Source organism: Pelodiscus sinensis, chromosome 4, assembly GCF_049634645.1.
Source record: "Pelodiscus sinensis isolate JC-2024 chromosome 4, ASM4963464v1, whole genome shotgun sequence".
Lineage (NCBI taxonomy): Eukaryota > Metazoa > Chordata > Testudines > Trionychidae > Pelodiscus > Pelodiscus sinensis.
In genome coordinates, this window is record NC_134714.1 from 13,907,400 (window position 1) to 13,929,744 (window position 22,345).

General features: G+C 43.4%; 1 protein-coding gene across 1 annotated transcript in view; it reads left to right on the plus strand.

Moving 5' to 3' along the window:
* PRKCH (protein kinase C eta) overlaps positions 1–21,966 on the plus strand; it is a 238,778-nt gene extending 216,812 nt beyond the window's left edge. The window contains exon 13 of the mRNA XM_075926363.1: positions 21,847–21,966. Coding sequence (XP_075782478.1) covers positions 21,847–21,930 — 84 coding nt within the window. The 3' untranslated portion in view covers positions 21,931–21,966. The remainder of the gene's footprint in view (positions 1–21,846) is intronic.
* The last annotated feature ends 379 nt before the right edge of the window (positions 21,967–22,345 follow it).

A 22,345-nucleotide genomic window follows, 5' to 3' on the forward strand; every position in this document is an offset into this window, starting at 1 on the left:
AGACGCGTCTGGGCTGTCCGCTGCCCGCGTGCTCCGCGGCTTGGCTCTGCTTTGCCCCCCCGTCCCTCTGGTCTGCAGACCAAGGGAAGGGGGGGGGCAAAGCAGAGCCAAGCCGCGGAGCGCGCAGCCAGCTGACAGCCCAGACGCGTCTGGGCTGTCAGCTGACCGCGCGCGCCGCGGCTTGGCTCTGCTTTGCCCCCCTCCGTCCCCCTGGTCTGCAGACCAGGGGGACGGGGGGGGCAAAGCAGAGCCAAGCCTCGGAGCGTGTGGGCAGCGGACAGCCCTGTCCGCTGCCCACGTGTTCCGCCGCTTTGCTTCCTCTCCCTGGTCTGCTGGAGACCAGGGAGAGGAATGGTCCCGTTCGTAACTGCGGATCCGACGTAAGTCGGAGCCGCGTAACTCAGGGACTGCCTGTATGTGTTTGATTGGATTCTGCTGAATGAAGAAATTCAATGGAATAAAATCATTGAAACAGTTTTATTCGTTAAGGAAAAATTTAGCATCACAATAAATAACAATGTATTGTTCGACGAAGTACGAAGAATTAACAATATAATATAAGACAATGAATGGACTGAACGTGACATTGATAAAAAATGGATCGAGAATTTTAATTTCTTAAAAGAGTGACAAATATTGATGTTTTTAATGTTAAATGATTGTTTTTGTTAAGTCTGTTTGTCTTATAAGACGACTAATATTGTGATCATTTATTTATATGATTATTTATATACATATACAAGTATGGTTTTTTTGTCAACTCAGTGTCCTCCTCGCACATTTTCAAATTCTGGTCACCTTATCTGTAGACATGAAAAGACAGTCAATCTGCTTTTGTTTACATACATTTTATTACACTGGAACAACCTCAGAACTGCTGATAAGAGGTATTATTAGACGGGCTGAGCAGTATGTCTCGCTGTTTGCATTCTATATGGCAATAGCCCAGACTAACCGCGTTATCTCAGACAGGTTCGGCAGTGTTGTCAGGTTTGCACTGACAGTTTGCTCTGTATGATGCTGAAGAGGGGTTAGCACTTCACATGCCCGGCACCAGATCCTCAGCTGCTGTACATGGACTTAGCTCAAGTGAAGTTAATGGAGCTGGGACAGTGTGCACCAGCTGAGATTCTAGCTCATGTTCTGTGTTTGAGCGGGGCCGGCTGTGGTTAGAATTTGTACTTTGAAAACTTTCAACTGTACCAGATTTGGGGGGGGGAGGGGCCCCTGGGCCAGGGAGGAGCAGTTCTGTGCTCCTAGAAGGGATGTGGTCTTCGGTGGAGGGGCAGGGCTGGGGTCTTCCATGCCACCTTGGGGCTCTTGCAGCAATTTAAAGGGCAGTAGCAGTGGCAGCGGCATCCAGGAGCCCTGAGCCTTTTTGAATCGCTGGACCCTGGGGCAATTGCCCCTTTAATGCCTGTTATGTTGTGGGGAGTTTCACAGTATAGGAAGAAACCAGTGAAATATAGAGAGCTGGAGTAGTTAGAATCATAGAATACTAGTGTCCATTTTATTGCATAGCACAGAACTAACTAGAACAAGCCCAAACCAGCTGGGCTGACCCCAGTGACCTACTCAGTTACTATAACAACAAGATCTATATCGACAACCAAATATACAACATGTTCCTCTCCCCTTAATAAAAACATCCCTTTAAGAAAACAAATACTAACTATGGAGCAAAATGCAGGACAATGTAGCACTTTAAAGACTAACAAGATGGTTTATTAGATGATGAGCTTTCGTGGGCCAGACCCACTTCCTCAGATCAAATAGTGGAAGAAAATAGTCACAACCATATATACCAAAGGATACAATTAAAAAAATGAACACATATGAAAAGGACAAATCACATTGCAGAACAGGATCCTCTGAACTGTCATTCGTGTTAAAATTCAACACTCTCCAAAAAGGAATGAACAAACACTTGAACTATCTCACCCATTACCAAGATAGCTTCCCCAATTATCACCTCTAATACCATTAACTCACAAACATCCCACTCTCCCCACCTCTAATATCATCAATTCACAGACATTTACCTTCCTTCCTTCCCCCCCCGCCCCCCGCATCCCGCTCCTGTTCTGAAATGTGATTTGTCCTTTTCATATGTGTTCATTTTTTTAATTGTATCCTTTGGTATATATGGTTGTGACTATTTTCTTCCACTATTTGATCTGAGAAAGTGGGTCTGGCCCACAAAAGCTCATCATCTAATAAACCATCTTGTTAGTTTTTAAAGTGTTACATTGTCCTGCATTTTGCTTCAGCTACCCCAGACTAACACGGCTACATTTCTATCACTAACTATGGAATGAGGGTAGATGGCCTCAAGTTCCCAGCTAATCCTGGGGATTATTTTGCCCCATCTGTGAGTTAATCTCAACTAAAGGGTCAACCGTTGAAGAGGCCTCCTTTCTTGAGGTGGATTACGGCGGACGTCTGGCGTTCTCGCACCCGAAGGTGTTATGGGTACGGGCCTGACACTGGGCTGGGAACCAGAAGTGTGAACAGGTGAGGCTGTCGGATTAGCCTGCTCAAGGAGGGGGTTTATGTTCACTGCAGGTGGTGATGGAGGAGGAGAGTCAGGAGCAGGTGATTCTTGACACCAGCAGTGGGAAGGACGGGCAACTCTACTGGAGATGTGCCTTGGGGGCAGGAATAACCTGTCAATAACTGATCTACATGCCGCCACCAAATGAGAGCCTTCGCAGTCCAGACAGTATAGGAAACAGGTCCTGTTTGAGCAATAATAGTGGCAGGGACCCATTTAGCTCTAGGAGCATAGTTCCGAGCCAAAACTGGCTGTCCAGGACTAAAGGTTCGATCTTTTGATCTGGATGCACGCCTGATGACTTGACCTTCCTGCTGATGTTGCACAATTTGTTGTGATTCTGAAGGTTTCAGCAAATCAAAGCAAGTACACAGCTGACATCCCATCATTAGAAAAGCCGGGGACATTTTAGTTGTAGCATGAGGCGTGTTTCTGTAGGATAGTAAGAAGGTGTCCAGACTCTTTTGTATGAGTGAATGTCCTCTAGCCGATTTCAGAGCTTGTTTCATTGTCTGAACGAACCTTTCAGGCAATTCATTCGTGTCTGGGTGATACGGTGCTGAAGTGATGTGATGGATCCTGTTTGCTTTCATAAAATTTCCAAACTCCTGAGAGACAAACTGTGGACCGTTGTCACTCACAAGTTGTTCTGGAAGACCAAAATGACAAAAGATTCCCCATAGTTTTTGGATAGTACTCTCTGCAGTAGTGGAAGGCATTATACAGACTTCTGGCCATTTGGAATGAGCATCTACCACCACCAATAACATGCTACTTTCAAATGGGCAAACAAAATCAACATGAATACGTTGCCATGTTTTTTCAAGCTAGTCCCATGGGTGTAGGGGTGCCAATTGAGGTGCATTCTTCACACCCTGTCAAGAAATACAAGCTCTTGCCTTCTCTTCAATGTCACTGTCTAAGCCAAGCCACCAAAAATAGCTTTGTGCAACTTCTTTCATGCACACCATTCCACAGTGACCTGAATGCAGCTGCTCTAACATCTGTTGTCTCAGTATTTTTGGAATAATGACAGGTATTCCCCTCAACAAGCACTCCGAATGGGTTGATAATTCCTTTCTCCTGGACATGTAGGAGACAAGGTCAGGTGAGACCTGAGAGTTCCGTAGAGATGTTCCATGCATCACTAGATCCATAACTTGGGACAGTACTGGGTCAACACGAGTTGCTCTCTTAACTTGTGCAGCAGTGATGGGCGTGTTCTCTACCTGTTCAAAGTAAAACAGGTACTTCTGGCCACTATCTTGATGTTTGACTAGCAAAGACAGCCTAGAGAGACTATCTTCATTGCCATGCAGAGTAGATTTCCTATATCTGATCTCATATGTGTGTCCTGAAAGCCACAGTGCCCATCATTGCATACGACTAGCAGCCAATGGTGGAATACATGTGTGTGGACCAAAAATTGCTGTCAGAGGTTGATGGTCAGTGAGAAGTATAAACTTTCATCCAAACAGCTACTGGTGAAGTTTCTGAAGCCCGAAAACGATTCCCAATGCTTCACGCTCAATTTGCGCATAGTTAGCTTAAGGTGCGTGAAGCAAAAGCAATTGGTTTCTCCTCTCCTGAAGGCATAATGTGTGACAAGACTGCTCCCACTCCATATGGGGAGGCATCACAGGCCAACTGTAAAGGTAAGGATGGATCAAAATGCATCAGGACCTCTGCATTTAGCAGTGCACATTTAGCCTTGTTAAATGCAACATCACTGGCCAAGGAGCCTTGTTCTGGCCAAGGAGCTCATGAAGTGGTTTTAATAGTGTGGCTAGCTGTGAAATAAACCTTCCATAATAGTTCAAAAGTCCTAGAAACAAGTGAAGTTGACTAACATTTTGAGGGGGTAGAGCCGTCACAATAGCCTGAAGTGGAAGATGCTTCAGCTTTTCCTTATACACCATGTCTGAGACCAATGAAACTGCACCAGAGTCTACTTCCACGCGTACAGGTTTGCCATCCAACAGTGGGGTTACCCAGTATACATGGGAGCCCCCTTCCAAAGACAAAACCTAGCATGGCACTTCTTCTTCAGACAGGGTGTCACCTTGATCATCAGGCATCTGCTCAATGGGATGCAGATTTTCCTTTTTGTTCTGCCAGACCACAGGCCTCTTTTTCTTTTGTTGGCAGGCACGCTCAATGTGTCCTTTTTTTCTACACTGTCAACACACTCGGTTCTTACCCCAGCATTCTGATGCATGGTGGCCTGGCTTTCCACAGCGGTAATGTTCCTGGCTCCCCACTGTTTTGTGGGTAGGTTCTTGGGACACTTTATGCACTCTAGGGGGTGCACTAAGGCATTGCGCCTCTCATGTGGCCAGTCCCATGGAGACCACAATATCAATAGCCTTCAGTAGGGTGAGCTGAGCTTCTGTTAACAGACGCCTCCGTATAGCTTCCCAGTGCAGCCACGCACTAACCTGTCACGTAGGGCATCATTTAACATCTCCTTAAATTCACAGTGTTCAACAAGCTGTTTCAAATTTGCTACAAATTGTACAATTGTTTCACTTTCTTTTTGGTCTCTCTTATGGAACCTGTACCTTTCTGCAATGACCAATGGCTTTGGAGCATAAATTTGACCCCAGGATTTCCACAATGGCACTGTAAGATTTGGTCTCCGGCTTAACAGGGAGCAGCAAACTGCGTAGCAGAGAATAGGTCTTAGCCCCTACAACACTTAAAAATATTGGCACCTTCTTCTCTTCTTTAATGGCATTTGCAATAGCAAAAAGTTCAAAACGCTCAGTATATACGTGCCATTGCTCTATAGTCTCCTCAAAACGTCCCAGTGGCCCTGTAAGTGTAGCCATGGCTGCTGTACTCCCCCCCCCCCCTTTTTTTTCTTTTTCAGCCTCTGAGCTCCACTGATCTTAGTTTCAGTTTGCACAGGGTAGCAGCCAGTTCTTACCCCCACCTTCCAGAACAGCCAAAAAAAAAAGGTTGTTTTCTTACATTGACTTCTACTTCTTTTGTTGCTGGAGGCAGCACAGGTATCCCACCTTCGTTATGTCGTGTGGAGTTTCACGGTATAGGAAGAAACCAGTGGAAATACAGAGAGCTGGAGTAGTTGCAAGTATCCATTTTATTGCATAGCACAGAACTAACTAGAACAAGTCCAAACCAGCTGGGCTGACCCCAGTGACCTAACTCAGTTATTATAACAACAAGATTTACATCTACAACCCAATACACAACAATGCCCCCCCACAATTGGGCCTGATTGGATTATTTGCAAATGGAGGTACCTGGCACTCACTCCCCCACCCTCCACGACTGCTAAGAGCCAGAGCTATCTAACCAGTAGAAACGGCAGAGTGAACTACAGTCTTGCAGTAAATCTTGGGCCTGGATCTTCCACTGCTGGCGGGGAGACACAGTGTGGCTCAAGGACTGTACCAAATAAGATTCTAGTTTTATGGAAAGGACATATGTCTGATACAAATAGGTCCCGATTCTACCAAACTCTGCTGAAATCAAGAGGTCTCTGTGGGAGTGTAGAAGTCTGTCACGTTTGTGGGATCAGGGCCATAGATTGTAAGTAACACATGTTACATATGTAACTTCAGAGTGAAATATAAAAATGGCCACTTTTATATTCACATATATGAGTAAATATATGATTTCCTTTCCAGACATATAAAATGTATGGTACTGTACCAGTGTAGCATTTGCATAGCTATCATAGATAACATTAAAAACAAAAACATTATAAAATTTTCCTCCATGTGCATAAGTAGCAAAAAAAAAAAGCTCTTACCTCCCCCTTGCCTCCTCCACACACCCAAAACTGAGAAAAATTGCATCTAGTTTTAAGACTTTGAGCCAGATTTGGCTCTGGCATTAGCAGACATTGTGCTGCTGAGCATGTTCGTCATAGAAATAAAAATGCTTCAAACTGGTTTATATTTTGGTAGCAGAGACATGTGCTACATTGTCATATTAGTGTTTACTCTAGAAACATTTTTTCTTTCAGGGCAACAAACCCTGATCTTTGGCAGCAGCAATCTTTAGATATTATTTCTGTAGCAGTTCCTGCTCTCTGAATAGCTGCCAGAAGAGAAGCAAGGGCGCAAACAGGAATTTGAGCAATGTCCTCAATTTCCCCTTAGAAGGTCAAATTTATTTGTAACAAAACCAACAGCAAAGTAGATGAGTGAGATCCTAGAACATTTCAGAAGCTGATGGCCACTAAAACTCTCAAGACCAAATTCTTGACTGTTTAGAATTACACAGCTCCTGTAACACCACAAGAGCTGTACTCATTCACACCATCTGAAGATTAGCTCCTTAAAGCTTAGTTTGGTATTTGGTTTCTGTTACATTCATAGTAGGAAGCATTATTAAAGGAACATGGAGACTTAAAATTATATTTTACCGGCAGAATCTTTGTTTGACTCCCAGGTACATCACAATAAGAACACTGACCTTTTCTTCTCAGTGTTCATTTCAGGGAGTTCAGATGCTTGACATTAAGTCAGTGGCACTGCAGTTTTGGTCTCTTAATTTTCTACTGATTAAATGGTAGGAAAACAAAATATGTTTTGCCCAGAGCAATTTGGCTTCTACTCAAAAGCTCATTTAACAAAATGAAATATAATTTGCCATAAAACTGTTAGCAGAAGGATAAATACAGTTATGAGAGCAGTCTGTAGAGCTCCCAGTTTTGTTTTACAGGTCTGTAGCAAAATGCCATTATTTAAGGAAGGAAACTTCAGCAGAAAGTCTTGAGGGAAGATGAAGCAAAATGCAGGACAATGTAGCACTTTAAAGACTAACAAGATGGTTTATTAGATGATGAGCTTTCGTGGGCCAAACCCACTTCCTCAGATCAAATAGTGGAAGAAAATAGTCACAACCATATATACCAAAGGATACAATTAAAAAAAAGTGAACACATATGAAAAGGACAAATCACATTTCAGAACAGGAGGGGAATGCAGGGGGGGGGGGGGGAGGAAGGAAGGTAAGTGTCTGTGAATTGATGATATTAGAGGTGGGGAGAGTGGGATGTCTGTGAGCTAATGGTATTAGAGGTGATAATTGGGGAAGCTATCTTGGTAATGGGTAAGATAGTTTGAGTGTTTGTTCATTCCTTCCCGGAGAGTGTTGAATTTTAACATGAATGACAGTTCAGAGGATTCCCTTTCAAGTGCAGATGTAAAAGGTCTTTGTAGCAGAATGCAGGTGGTTAAGTCATTGAGAGAGTGTCCTTTCTGGTTAAAATGGCAAGAAACTGTTTTTTCTTTGTGATCTTGTCTGATATCTGTTTTGTGGGCATTAATCCTTTGGCGAAGTGTCTGAGATGTTTGTCAAATGTACATAGCAGACGGACACTTTTGGCACATGATAGCATAAATTATATTTCTGGATGCGCAGGAATATGTGTTCTTGATCTTATAACTCACTTGGTTAGGTCCAATAATGGTATCAGCAGAATGAATATGTGGACAAAGCTGGCAATGGGGTTTGTTGCAAGGGAAGGTACCAGGGTTGGTATTAGTGTGGTATGTCCTGTGGTTGTTGGTAAGAATCATCTTGAGGTTAGGTGGTTGTCTATAGGAGACTATGGGTCTGTCTCCCAGAGCCTCTTGGAGTATGGTATCCTGTTCCAGTATAGGCTGTAGTTTATTGATAATGTGTTGGACAGGTTTAAGTTGGGGGTTGTAGGTGATGACAAGTGGTGTTCTATTGTTGGTTTTCTTGGGTCTGTCTTGAAGTAGATGGTTTCTAGGTATTCGTCTGGCTCTTTCAATTTGCTTTTTTATTTCTCCAGGTGGGTAGTTGAGGTTTATAAATGCTTGGTAGAGATCCTGAAGTTTCTGGTCTCTGTCAGTGGGATTAGAGCAGATGTGGTTGTATCGAAGGGCTTGACTAGAGACGATGGATCGTGTAGTGTGTTCTGGATGGGAGCTGGAAGCATGTAGGTAACTGTATGAGTTAGTGGGTTTTCTGTAGAGAGTGGTGTCTAATTTTCCATTGCTGATTTGTACTGTGGTGTCCAGGAAGTGGATCTCTCGTGTAGAATAGTCCAGGCTGCGGTTGATGGTGGGGTGTAGGTTGTTGAAATCTCTTGAGGGAAGATAACACCTTCCTCAAAGACTGAATGTGTTCAAAAGTAACTACCTGTCTCTGTTCAATCAGCCATATCAGTGTACATTTCTGTGTGCACTAGAAATACTTTTAGTACCAAAAGAAAAAAAGAGCTATTCTTGTTACTGCGATGCTGTCAGTTTCTTGGCCAATTTTGCCACTTCTACATGTGTAAAAAACACAGCACTGGCTTTATCAAGGGATATGGAACCTTCACCTCTAGATCCATGATTTGAATTCAGCCTGGGCCAGCATTGACCAAAAAAATACTATGGTCTAATAGCTGTCTGGACACCTAGGTAAAATGACTTGGTTCTCTCAGTGCAGATCTTTAAGGATGTTGCAATTAGTGACAGTCTGTTGGGCATCCCGGTGGAATAAACATTAGTCTGCTCTCTATCTTGCTTAGTTACATGCATCATTGATTTAACTTAGTCTGAAGCTGAAATCTTTAGCTCTTGCACCTCACCACTTTAACTACTGGGAACTTCTTTTAGCCTCATGAAGCCAGCTGTTTTAGTATTTGGAGGCAGGGAGACATGAACATATGCACAAAATTAATGTGTTAAATCAGCAAAGAAACTAAGGCTTGAAGTTGCATAGAGGTCATCATCATCTTTTATCTTAAAGGTAATCCCAGCAGGCCACATTGAGGCACATAAGAGTATGTCATGGGAAAGGGTTTATTATTCTTAACCTTGCTCTATATAAACAATGAGTAGTACTGTGGCACCTTACAAACTAACAAAAATATATAGTACCATGAGCTTTTGTTGCTAAAACCTACTTCATCAGATGAGACGGAGTGGAAATAGCAGAAATCAAGGTATATATAACAGGAAAAGAAGTACTTGTCAGTTATAGGACCCGTCTTAAGTGGGCTGGATGTGTCCCATTCATAGCTTTTGATGTGAAAATGTGGATGTTAAAGGTAGGGGAAATTGTCTTTGTAATGCGCCAACCAGTTAATGTCTTTATTCAAGCCCAGGGTAACAGTGTCAAACTTGTAGATGAATTCCAATTCCGCAGTCTCTCTCTGTATTGGGTGATGAAATTCCTACTTGTTCTTTTTAAAGTTACAGACTAGCTCAACTACCCCTCTGAGACATTGTAACTTGTTCTATATGTTCTGTTTAAATAAAGTACTTTTCCCAAGAGCTGTCAGGCCAGTGCTTTTCATCAGGTCTAAATTCACTAAGATTAAACAAAAACTCTCCTGACCAAGGGCCACTCATCCACTGTTCCTTAAAGTTTCAAATTAAGAACACCGGGCAGTTGAAGAGAACTTTTAGGGATCAGTCAGTATGCCAAAAGATGTGGGAATCCCTTTTCATCTATACTGTATTTGAATTCAGTATAGCCAAGTAACAATAGGGGGAAAACATTAGCTCTCCTCTTATGTAACTGCTAATACAGTATCTGGCTTAGTCCAGTTGTTAGTCCTCAGGGATTTTAGACCTATTTACACACAAACAAACTAATGGCCATCTGAAAGTCATCTGGACCATGCTTTCTGCAACATAAATAGCAGCCTTCTTGAAATGCATTCAATAACTGCTGGGCAAATTGAGTGCATGCCAGATTGGTGCATCAGGATTAATCTACTGCGAGATTGACTAACACAGTTGTGGAATAGGTAGGAATACACAGTCAAGTAAATGACATCATCTATGGAAAAGCTATTCTAAGCCAATCATGCCTTCTAAGCTTGAGTGACAAGCCTATTCAGTTGATCATTTCAATATATTTACAAACAGAAGGGGAAACATATTTGTTTTCTTTTGTGAGGAGGTGGAATTTTGGGGTGGTTTTTGTATAGCAAAATACAATCTGACTAAAAGACGATACAGTAATCATTAGGCCAGATTCAAACTCCACGGAGGTCACTGCATATTAATTCTTTGTATTTCAGGACCACCCAAAAGACGAAGGCCTTGTTTGTGCTAGGCATTGTAGACTCACATGATGAAAAGAGCATTGCAACGGGGACTGAATTTGGTCCTTTATATTTAATGTGCTGTCAGTTTATTTCTGTAATGACTTGGTATTTCAGTGAAACCTGTTGCACCTTTCCCCCTCATCAGAAGATTAGAAAAGGAAAACCTTGAGGATGGAGAAATGCAGGGAGGCTAGAAAAGCACAACTCACAACCATGTAGTGAATGAAATTTCAGGGCTGAAACCTTGGACAAAAAATGGCCTTCTGGGCAGACCTTGGCTATATTTGTGAGGGACTTGGACTTCATGCTGCTTGCCCGGGTCGCATAATTTCCCTTTAAACTTCACAAATTCACTGTCATTAGGTACCGTGTTTAAACATCGTGATGGTCCAGCCATGGTATAACAGGGATCCCTGTCCTGCAATCAGTTCCATACAGGTGCAAGTGTCTGCTTACATGGACTTGATTGTAGAACTGGGGCCATATTTTGGCCTTGCTTCAGCCTAGACTATTTAAACTATATTAAGAAACTCTGCTTTTTAGCCCTGTTTAAAACATAACCTGGATCAAAGAGCCTTACCACGGCTACATCGCAATTTGATCCCAGATTTGCAAGTACTCCATTTAAATCCTAAAGGATTAGGATAAAAGCTGTGTAATATGGCTGGATTAGGGCTACATTTCAACATGGTACATTTTGTAGCCTTGGATGGCTCTTAGGTGTATAAGAAATGGAGTGTTTACTGTGATCTCTAGTGGGCACAAGTCACTTTTTCTGTCCTTCCTCCGCCTACTCCAACACCCATCAGACCAACTCTCCTCACTTTTAAAAAGCAGCCAGATACTTAATTATATTTTAGAGTGACCTTTATTCCCTATTTTCCCTCTACTTCTTCTCATCCTTTTTAGGCATTAAACTCTTATGTGATCCTGAGTCTCCTTTTGCTTACAGAGGTGACAAATATAAGTAGCCCTCTTAAAGTCAGTGATAATAAACAAGTGTAAAATTGGCAAGACACTAATCAGGCCCCTTGAGACATCACTGTTTGTTTGAATATGACTGGGAAAAGGGAGGTTATAAATATTTTTAATTAAAAATAGCTTAATGTATGCATGCAATAGTCTGATTTATACATTCCTAGAAGATTTATCCAGTATTGCGTCGATCCTTAACTCAACTAGCTACAACAAACAAAGTTTACCTGGGTGTTAATGGCTTAAGGTTAGAAAGAAAAAGATTCTTTTAACAGACTTTTTTTGAGTGTTTCAGATATCTAAAATTCTTATCTTAATGATTTTTTTTAAATCCTGTGTTACTAATTAATACATGGTATATTCTATTGCATTAAGGCTGAATCTTTGCTACATAGTAGAGTTCTGGCTCTTATGAGTCAGAAATAGCAAGTACTAGGTATGATGCTAGTTGTTTTGTAGGATGAAACATTTCCAAGCTCTTTGAAACATGAAACCATCTACAAATCCTGAAGCCTTGAGATAATTTGTTCTGGGGCTTCTACTCTTGGTGACCCACAAAAGGTGAACGTTTCAAACCGAGAAACTATTTTTGTCTATTTTTACAGCATGAATCCTAAACATTCCCCAGAAAAACTATATAAGCCTTAGTGAATGCCTTTTACTCTCCTTCCCAGTGTCAGGAACTACTGTATTATTCATGCTCTCTTTGCAAATACTATTTCTAGTTGTCTCATAGATTTGTTTAGCATCTTGAAGCTGAGCTATGTGTAGATAATATTCATTTTGGTTTGTTTACTAGACTGAGTTTTTAGAAAGGATGATGATACATGTTCTCCAAGGGTAGTGTTAATTTTCTTTTTATTAATTTCATATTTAATATTGTAAGCATCACTCTTTGTTAAAAATCTCTCATATTTTCTTCCACGCATATGGACTGTTAAATATATATTAATTGGCTTAGGGGGACGCCAGAGGGGAGTGGACTTTTGAGAGTCCTGTGTGCGAGGAGAGGGAGAGAGAAAGAGAGGCAGAGGCCAAAACCCAACAGTATCCTCAACCCTCGTGGGCTGGGAAGGGAGGTGTAAAGGGCTGACTGCATGGGATAGGTGGGGGAAATATATATACATATGCACATCCACGCACTACTTCAATATTGGTGTTGCACAGAAGAAATTTCAACCCTCCAAAAGAAAATTCAACCCACCCAAGGATAGAAAATGTTAGAGAGAACACTGATCCTGACCTTGCTTGAAGTTATTATAAGACTGCATACCAAATTTGGTAGTCCTGGCTCTTACTGTTTGGTAGGAATTCTTGAACAAATGGACTCACAGATGGATGGACAAACAGACATTTCTTTATATAGTAAAAATACTATATCTCTTCCTGCCTTAGAACTGAAGATCGTGGGGCGGGCGATGGAATAGATTTATACTTTATAATTCTGTACATAACACTGATTGTGAGATGAGAACATTGGTTGGAGAACATTATTAAGGGACTGTGTATTTTTCACATTTCCCAACCCTTATTTGCCTATTTTATTTCTGGCCCTGTTTTAAGTTCCTTCTCTGTCCTTCCCTCCTCCCTCACTAATCTTTTAGGCCTTGATCCTGGAAAGACTTAAGTAACTGTATCTATAGTAGTTTGTCTGCCCCATTGTCTTCAATGAAGCTACTCACAGTGCATAAAATTAAACATGTGCAGGAGGACCATAATATATCATATAGTGTACTATTTATTTATTTGCTTATTATGTACAGCATCCAGAATGCTTCAGCTGGGGACAGAGAGAACAAGCCCTTTATTATTTTTTTACCGTTTTTGCCACATAAACACTGCTACACCAGGGTGTACAGCCCATGCCTATTTTCAAGGCCTCAAATCTGTTTCCCCTCCGCCGTGAATGAGCTGATAAATCATTGCAGCCTGTTTAGATTATCGTTTGAATTGCCATACAAAAATTGCTCAAAGTCCATCTGTTTAGGTTACATAACTTATGAACTAAAGCAATTTTAGAAGCTGGATTTACTGCATAAATAGAACAATTTCCAGTAAGACGATTAAGGCCCTTTTTTTTTCTTGGTGGGAAACGGAGAAATTACCAGAAAGGCTGTCATTTCAGTGAGCACAAATGTTCCAAAACCCGTTCCAAAATACACAGAAACACAATTCTATGTCACTGAGCACTTTCTCTGTGAGATGCCTGCTTTAGCTGGAATTCCATCACAGAGAACAAGATTTTGCAGCTAAATGTAAACCAACTTTTACATAGTTTTGAAACTTGATTGTATTTTTTGAATTTTAAAATGTAGGTTAATGCTTTAATTCTTTAATACTTTTAATTCTTGAAAAATCAGTGGCATTATAATTAATATTTTAAATTTTGTGTTTTTAATCCCTTGGTTTTTTATGTGTTTGGTTTTATGTTAGAGCCAGAAAACAGTAATCCTTACTCTACACTACAGAGTTATTTTGAAATAACTCCCCTTCTTTTGAACTAACAAGTGGAGAGTCCACACTACTAACCCTGGGTATGTCTACACTACAAAGTTAGTTCGAACTAACGGACGTTAGTTCGAACTAACTTTAATAGGTGCTACACTAGCGCTCCGCTAGTTCGAATTTGAATCGAACTAGCGGAGCGCTTAGTTCGAACTAGGTAAACCTCATTTTACGAGGACTAACGCCTAGTTCGAACTAGCTAGTTCGAACTAAGGGCTGTGTAGCCCTTTAGTTCGAACTAGTGGGAGGCTAGCCCTCCCCAGGTTTCCCTGGTGGCCACTCTGGCCAACACCAGGGAAACTCTATGCCCCCCTCCCGGCCCCGGACCCCTTAAAGGGGCATGGGCTGGCTACGGTGCCCGTGCCAGGTGCAAGCCTGCCAGCACCCAGCTAGCAGACCCTGCACCTGGCACAGCACAGAGCCACCCACCCGATGCCCCCCAGCCCACCCCCTCTTGCCGGGACCAGGCTGGCGGCTCCCGGGAGCTTGCCCTGGACCGCAAGAGGCGGGCACCTTCCTGGGCTAGTGCGGACATCGTGGACCTCGTCCACGATCTCTGCACTAGGCACAGGAAAGTGGCCGTCTAGGGCAGGAGAGCTGCCAGCCTGGCCACCCAGGACCAGGTGTGCATGAAAATCAAGGGGGTCCACTGAGACCCCCGACCCTGAGCCCTGAGCTTAGAATGGCCGTCCTGGGTCAGACCAAAGGTCCATCTAGCCCAGTAGCCTGTCTGCCGACAGCGGCCAACCCTAGGGACCCTGGAGGGGATGGACCGAAGACAGTGACCAAGCCATTTGTCTCGTGCCATCCCTCTCCAGCCTTCCACAAACTTTGGGCAGGGACACCACTCCTACCCTCTGGCTAATAGGACTCCATGGACCCAACCTCCATTACTTGATCTCACTTCCCTTTAAACTCTGTTCTAGTTGTAGCCTTCACAGCCTCCTGCAGCAAGGAGTTCCACAGGTTAACTATTTGCTTTGTGAAGAACAACAACTTTCTCTTACTAGTTTCAAGCCTGCTACCCATTCCTTTCCTTTGGTGTCCTCTAGTCCTTCTTTATGGGAACTCAGGAAGAACTTTTCTGAATGCACCCTCTCCACCCAACCCCTGCTTTTAGAGACCTCTATCCTGTCCCCCCTCCGTCTCCTCTTTTCTAAGCTGAACAGTCCCAGTCTCTGTAGCCTTTCTTCATCTGGGACCTGTTCCCAACCCCTGATCATGTTAGTTGCCCTCCCCTCTCCCAGCCTTTCTCTTCCCCTCTCCCACCTCCTTTTCCCAGTCTCCCCCAGTTTTGTTCAATAAAGACAGATTCCATTTTGGAAGAAACGTTATCTTTATTTTGTACATCAATAAGAAGAGGGGCTAGGGAAGGGTAAGTGGAAGGAGGTGAGGGAGGAATGGGGTACGAGCCCCCGATGGGGAGGACTGGGCTGGCTCTGCGGGCTTCTGGGGGTGGAAGCTCTCCTGCAGCCCCCCAATTACTCCCTTTCCCCAGATGGCAGCCTGCGGCAAGTGCAGCCGGGCTGATGGCCGAGTGGTGTGATGTGCCCAGTGTGGGCACTCAGGGCACTCCAAGCCAGAACTTCTTTGCAAGCGGGGCACCCCTTAGAACTGTGTGTCCGGGGTGGGGGTCGGGACCCTTTAAGCGCAGCCCTCGGCTAGCCTGAGACAGCATCTCCATGCTCTAAGTCCTCCTTTTATGCCCTGCCGGCACTGCTTCCGGCCATCCTTAAGCCCTGTTCAGAGTCCACTCAATGTGGACTTGCTAGTTCGAACTAGCAAAACGCTAGTTCGAACTAGTTTTTAGTTCTAGATGCGTTAGTTCGAACTAGCTTAGTTCGAATTAACTAATTCGAACTAAGTTAGTTCGAACTAGCGCTGTAGTGTAGACGTACCCCCAGTTATTACGAAATAAGGGGCTGGTTATTTCAAAATAATAACTCCTGCTTTCCACGAGGAATAACATTTATTTTTAATTAATTATTTCAAAATAGCAGTAGTGTGGATGCTCCTCTGCTGCTATTTCGAGATAACTACTCCCCAGAGTCATTCAAAGTAATGTCTCCCAGTGCTTCCTGGAGCTCTAAGTCGAGGTAGCATGTCCACATTAAGGGAGCCTGCCTTGGACTAATTTAGAGGCTTCCCTGTAGTGCGGATATGCTATTTCAAAATAACTTATTTCAAAATAATAACACCCAAAATAACTATTTCAAAATAATTTGCTAGTGTAGACATGCCCTTACTCACCCCACTAGAATAACAATATATCCTTTCCTACCTTCTTTGGGTTGAAAAAAGAAGATTAAGGGGGGACATGATAGCGGTTTTCAAATATCTAAAAGGGTGTCACAAGGAGGAAGGAGAAAATTTGTTCCTCTTGGTTTCTGAGGACAGGACAAGGAGTAATGGGCTTAAAGTGCAGCAGGGGAGGTTTAGACTGGACATTAGGAAAAAATTCCTAACTGTCAGGGTGGTCAAATATTGGAATAAATTGCCAAGGGAGGTGGTGGAATCTCCCTCTCTGGAGATATTTAAGAACAGGTTAGATAGACATCTGTCAGGGATGGTGTAGACGGAGCTTGGTCCTGCCTTGAGGGCGGGGGGCTGGACTCGATGACCTCTCGAGGTCCCTTCCAGTCCTATGATTCTATGATTCTACCAATATTCATTAGAAGGAATATAAAGAAATAGCAACTGAAGTTAAAAATGCTACCATGGAGTAGTACTGAACAGTGTTGCTAAGCCTGAGGAAAGCTTTTGTTGGTATTTCACTGCAAATGCTGTGTTTGAGCTCAGGGAATGAACTGTCAGGGTTTAGGTTGCCTCTACGATCCCAGTTGTGTTTGGTTTCTGTGGTTTTCTCTCTCCCCCGCTCTCTCTTACATCTTGGATAGGGTAACTTTCTGTTCTGTTCATTCTTGAAAACAAATAGCCCAATATTTCTGCAAGCAAACAGTTACCATGTGTCACAGACTCCGGAAGAGAATATATATATACATATATACTCTGTGGAAATTTTATTTCTAAAAAGCCTGTTTCCATGAAAGTAGCTATGGCTGCTTTGCCTTGTACCAGCTGTTGCGAGAACCACAGTTCCGATGATGCATACCCAAGAAGGGAAGGACAGAACCAGGTGGACCGTTTTAGTAAAATAAAAGATATATATTTATGACAGTGATGAATTTATAGTATTTATTCTAAGATTTTTAATTGACTGTGTCAGTAATGAATTTACAATATTTATTATATTTATTCTATGATTTCTAGTTGAACGTATCAGAAATATAAGGATGGGAACGGCAAGGGGACTAGTCTCTGCTCTAAAGATATCAAGTTATACTAATTAATAACAGTGATAACTACAAACTCTATGTACTACCAAAACAACTATATAACACTAAGCTATACAACAAAGAAAATCAAATCATACATAACAACTTACACAGCACACGGAACATTTCAAAGATATTGGTTCGGTTGCGAAGGCCTTGGTTACACCCAAGAGTCGGGGGAAGTTGCCTGTTGGTTGATCATGCCGGCAGCGCTTTGAAATAGACAGGAAGGCACACGCACGGTGGTCTTTGTGTTGCGAAGACCTCTTAGAGCGAACTGTGTGATGGGTATTTATCCCCAAGTCTGCACATCGCTTTCCCGCGCTTGCATATTACCATATACAGCCCAACGGTCACCAAGTGGGGGTATGTGTCACAGGAGCCGGGCCGAAACTGTGCAGGTTTCATGCGACCAGGTAAGCCCCGCAGTTCTCACACCAAGGTGACAGGTGGGAGAGTCCAAGGCTATTTTCCCTTTTTCACACCTTCCCTTTTCTAAAGGCAACGGTATGCAGGAAGGGTGCAGCCGGTTTCTCCCAAGGAGTACTGCAGCCCACTATGGCAAGCACGGCCTGGCCAAACTTTGTACTGGGGGGGGGGGGGGGGGGCAGAAGGGTTTTTTTTCTAACACCAGCCAGACATCTACAGTTTCCACAAACCTGCCCAGCACACAAGTTCTCTCTTTTAGAAGTGAAGAAAACCTCTCTTGGTTTATGAGACACCATAAGCCTGCTGACAAGGCCTGCTTAATCCCTGATCACAGGCAGCTGTGCTGCTCATGGGGGTCTCCAATTTCTTTCCCAGATTACAGTCTTGCCTGGCTGTTTCTAGCCTTGCCCTCTTTCTTGCCTGTTTTTCCTATTTCTATAGCTCTAACACTTACCTGGCTTCAGTCTCCCCTCCATTCTATGGGAATCTCTCATGGCATTTCCTGGAGTGTTCCTCATCCTTCCAAAAAACTAATATTTTGGCAAAAAGATGCTTTTTCTATTACTAGAGTCTTCCCCTCCCCCAACTGATATCACACTGGAAAGCCTACAAAGCATGTGCCTGAAAAGAGAAATATCTTTCAGTGGTTCCCATTGAATTACTTCCATGTCACCCGCCCCTCCACACACACAAAACACTGAGGGTGTGTCTAGACTACAGGGTTTTGTTGACAAAAGTGGACTTTTGCCGACAAAACTATACCTGCGTCCACACTGCCTTTGAGTTATGTCAACGTAACGTTGACAAAACTCAGCAGTTTTGTCGACGCATGTAAACCTCATTCTACGAGGAATAACGCCTTTTGTCGACAGAGTTCTGTCGATAGAAGGCATTATTGCATCTACACTGTCCTTTGTGTCCACACTGTTATGTCGAGAAAGCGGCTTGCTTTGTCGACAGAACTAGATGTAGTCTAGACGCTCTTTGTCGACAAAAGCTTTGTCGACAGTATCTGCCGACAAAACTTCTGTTGACAAAACCCTGTAGTCTAGACATACCCTGAGTTACAACCTCTGTGCATTCCACATCATCTTCCTGACTTTTCCCATATTCCCCTTGTCCTCACTGCACAGACTTCAAGGAAAAGACTGACAAGATTTAGCATAAGTGTCCTGTTCAATGTGGAGTCCGCACTTACTGCTCCAGGGGAAATGGTTCTACATGGATAGGGTCTGGGCTCCTGCCCTGTTCTCCCCTTAAGTCTTTCTCACTTTATGTTGCTAAAGTTTTAAACCTGGGGGAGAGGAGGGATTCAGTGGATACTTTTTCACCTGACATTGCAGATGTGATGTTGCTCCTCTTACCACAGTGAAAAAGAAATGGCTGCTGTGGCAGCCAGCCGTCAATGAAATTCCTCACAGGAGTATGGATTACTCACGTAATGGATCAGGTCCTTGTGACTTTCCTTCCCACTGCCCTCGCGGCCCTCACCATCATCCATTTGAGTTTGTGACAAGACATGCTCCTTCCTTCAGTGAGGGACAGCTTGCACGTAGAGGTGGGCCGTGCACTGAGCTCTGAAAACAGGCAGACTTGGGTATCCAGTTTTCTTCCAGGAAGTCCAGTTGGAAGAAGACCAGTGCAGTGTCTATTCACAGGTACTGACTAGACACCAAAAGTCCAGTTACAACAGGTGAGGGTGGGGCAAAGAAGGAAGTGCTGGGTTATCAACTCAAGCCAGTCCCTGCTCAGCTGGGGCTGCCTCCTACCTGTGTCTCTTGGGCAGGCAGGCTCCCATCCTTGCCCAGCTAGTAGGGGATGGGGCAGTGAAGGTAGACAGGATCAAGTGAGGAGAAAGGGAGACGGGGGGAGCAGTGAGTGTTGGGAAGAGGCAGGAGTAGGGAGGTTCCAGATCTCCTAGGGTACGTCTACACAGCAGGGCAAAAGTCAAATTAAGCTACGCAACTTCAGCTACATCAATTGCGTAGCTGAAGTCGAAATAGCTTAATTCAGCTTTTGGCGCTGTCTACACAGCAGGAAGTTGAAAGAAGAACACGCTTCCTTCCACTTCCCTTACTCCTCGTAAAACGAGGTTTACAGGAGTTGGAGTAGGAAGTCCTCCAGCTCAACAGTATTTCAAAATAACAGCTTGCTGTGTAGACACGCATTTTGTTATTTCAAAATAACGCTGCTGTGTAGACATATCCCCACTATTGTGTCCATTTTCAGAAACCAGAAAGGTGTTACTCCTAGCATGCTGTAGGACTCTGGGGCTTGGCATAATTATAATAAAGAAAATAACTCAAGAAGAAGGATGAGGAAGGAGAGGAGAAGGAGAAAAAATAATAATAATAATGCTGGGACATGATTAGCACCTTCATTGGCTCTGGAGGGGTTTGAAGTCATGCTATAAATGTCAATAATATTGCTGTAAAAAAAAAAAGTCCTGGAGGCCAACAGAGTGACATCATCACGTCACTCTGCATCCCTCCATCCTCAGCCATGTGGCCTCCTCCCTGCCTTTTCCTTCTCCCCGCTCCCCAGTGGCTGGAGGGGCCGAGAGACCAGGGCTGGCACGGTGCTGGCCCTACTCTGCAGCTGTGGGGAGAGACTGAGGCTGGCCCTCCCCGGCAGCCCACGGGAGAGCCGTGGCTGGTGCGGCCCCAGCCTACCCTGGTGGCCGGGGGGAGAGTCGGGCTCCTACCTCCAGAGAAAGGGGGGTTGGCTAGCATAGCAAGCAGGGGGCACAGCCCCCTGGTATTCTTATATGGAAGAATGAATTTTGAGACAGGGTTCATAGTGTCAATGATATTTCAGGAACTGGAAATCTGCCAGTTATGGTGTTTAAGCAGTAATTGAGTCATACACGCATACCTATACTCTGTAGCTGTGTACAATTGCTAAGCTATTTCATAAGTCACTAGTTATTTGTACTTTAATTACTCTGTAACATAGAGGCCTGGCAGGAGGCTCTACGTGGCCAACAGAAGAAAAGGCAGTGAACAATAAAATAAACTTTGGTAAGATGCATTGGGTCACTCGCCAAACACTCCATGCTGCTTTCATACTCTGGGAGTACATATCTAGGGTGCACGTGAGAGGGGGTAACAGATTGTGCATGGAACAATAGGTGCCAGATATTCAAAGTTAAGCATGCACAATTGCGCGCACACATCTGTATATGGTGTGTGCATGTGTATCGCTAGTTAGGCACCTATCTGGCATGTGTACTTAGCTGCATGTCTAGGTTGTCCGTGTGTGTGTGTGTGTCCGTGTGTGTGTGTCCGTGTGTGTGTGTAAAGCACATGCAAATTGGTGTGTGTTTGTCTGTATAAAGCACATGCAAATTGTTTGTGTACTGTTCTTCATGCCTAACTTTGAAAGTTTAGCCCTGGATATGCTGTTATACTGTGTCTATGGTTGTGGTATATTGCATCAGTTTCCTGTATGATGTTTGCTCATGTATAAAGTCTCTTTAGTACAGAACAAGTTTCTTTTCACTTTATGAGTTTAGTATTTAGACATGTGATGGTATGTTTGTTCTTCATGACAGCTTCTTGCTGGCTTTTGACTCATTTAATTGCTTTTGCATGAGAAACTGCTTTACGTGGAAAGATAAACATGGGTTTCAGCAGTCACATGTCTCTTATTGATTGAAGACGTGTGTGGGATCCTGAAGTGCTGTCGTTGGATTCTTTTTCACGTCTGTCGACCCATTGGCAGCATGATCTAGGGGCAAGTGCACAAGATGGGGGCTTAGGAATAGGGCTGGTCAAAAATTTCCCATCATATCTGTTATTCGATGGAAACAGTTATTTGGTGGGAAATTGGGTTTTCAGTTAAATTAAACTTCACAAAAAGTTTGTTTCATTAAAAAACAAAATGTATGAAAATGGAATTGTTCTCAACTGAAAAATAAACTGTTTTCAATTTGGATATGCTGCTGCCTCATGGGACTTGTAATTCCTTTGCCTTGTGTTCCTTTTCTCCATGGGCAGGGTTCCCCAGACAGACTTAATTTCCCAGGATGCACCATTTTCTCTCACCAGGATGGTAGACAACTGTCTCCACGGGACATGTAGACTGATCAGGGTGTCTGGCCTAGAGAAGCGCATGAACCACGTAAGCTATAATTCTGGCAAGTGCTATTGCGGCATTTCTGAATAAAAATATTTCCATTCTTGATTTTTTTCATTGAAAACCAAACTTTTTCCACATGGATAAAATTCCAATTTTTCCAACTAGCTGTGTGTCTTGTCTTTTCAATGTCTCAGTTGCCTGATCCACAAAATGGGTTTAATGATGTTCCAAGATGAACTAAGAATGTTTCTATAGTCTATATCTATGTTGTCAACTCTTATCTACTATATATTTGAGAAAGTTTGTGTGTCTGTCTGTGAGTCCATTTGTTCAAGAATTCCTCCTATATGGTATGAGCGAGAAGAAGAGTGGGGAACCTTTTTTGGGTCAGGGGCCACTGACCCACAGAAAAATCAG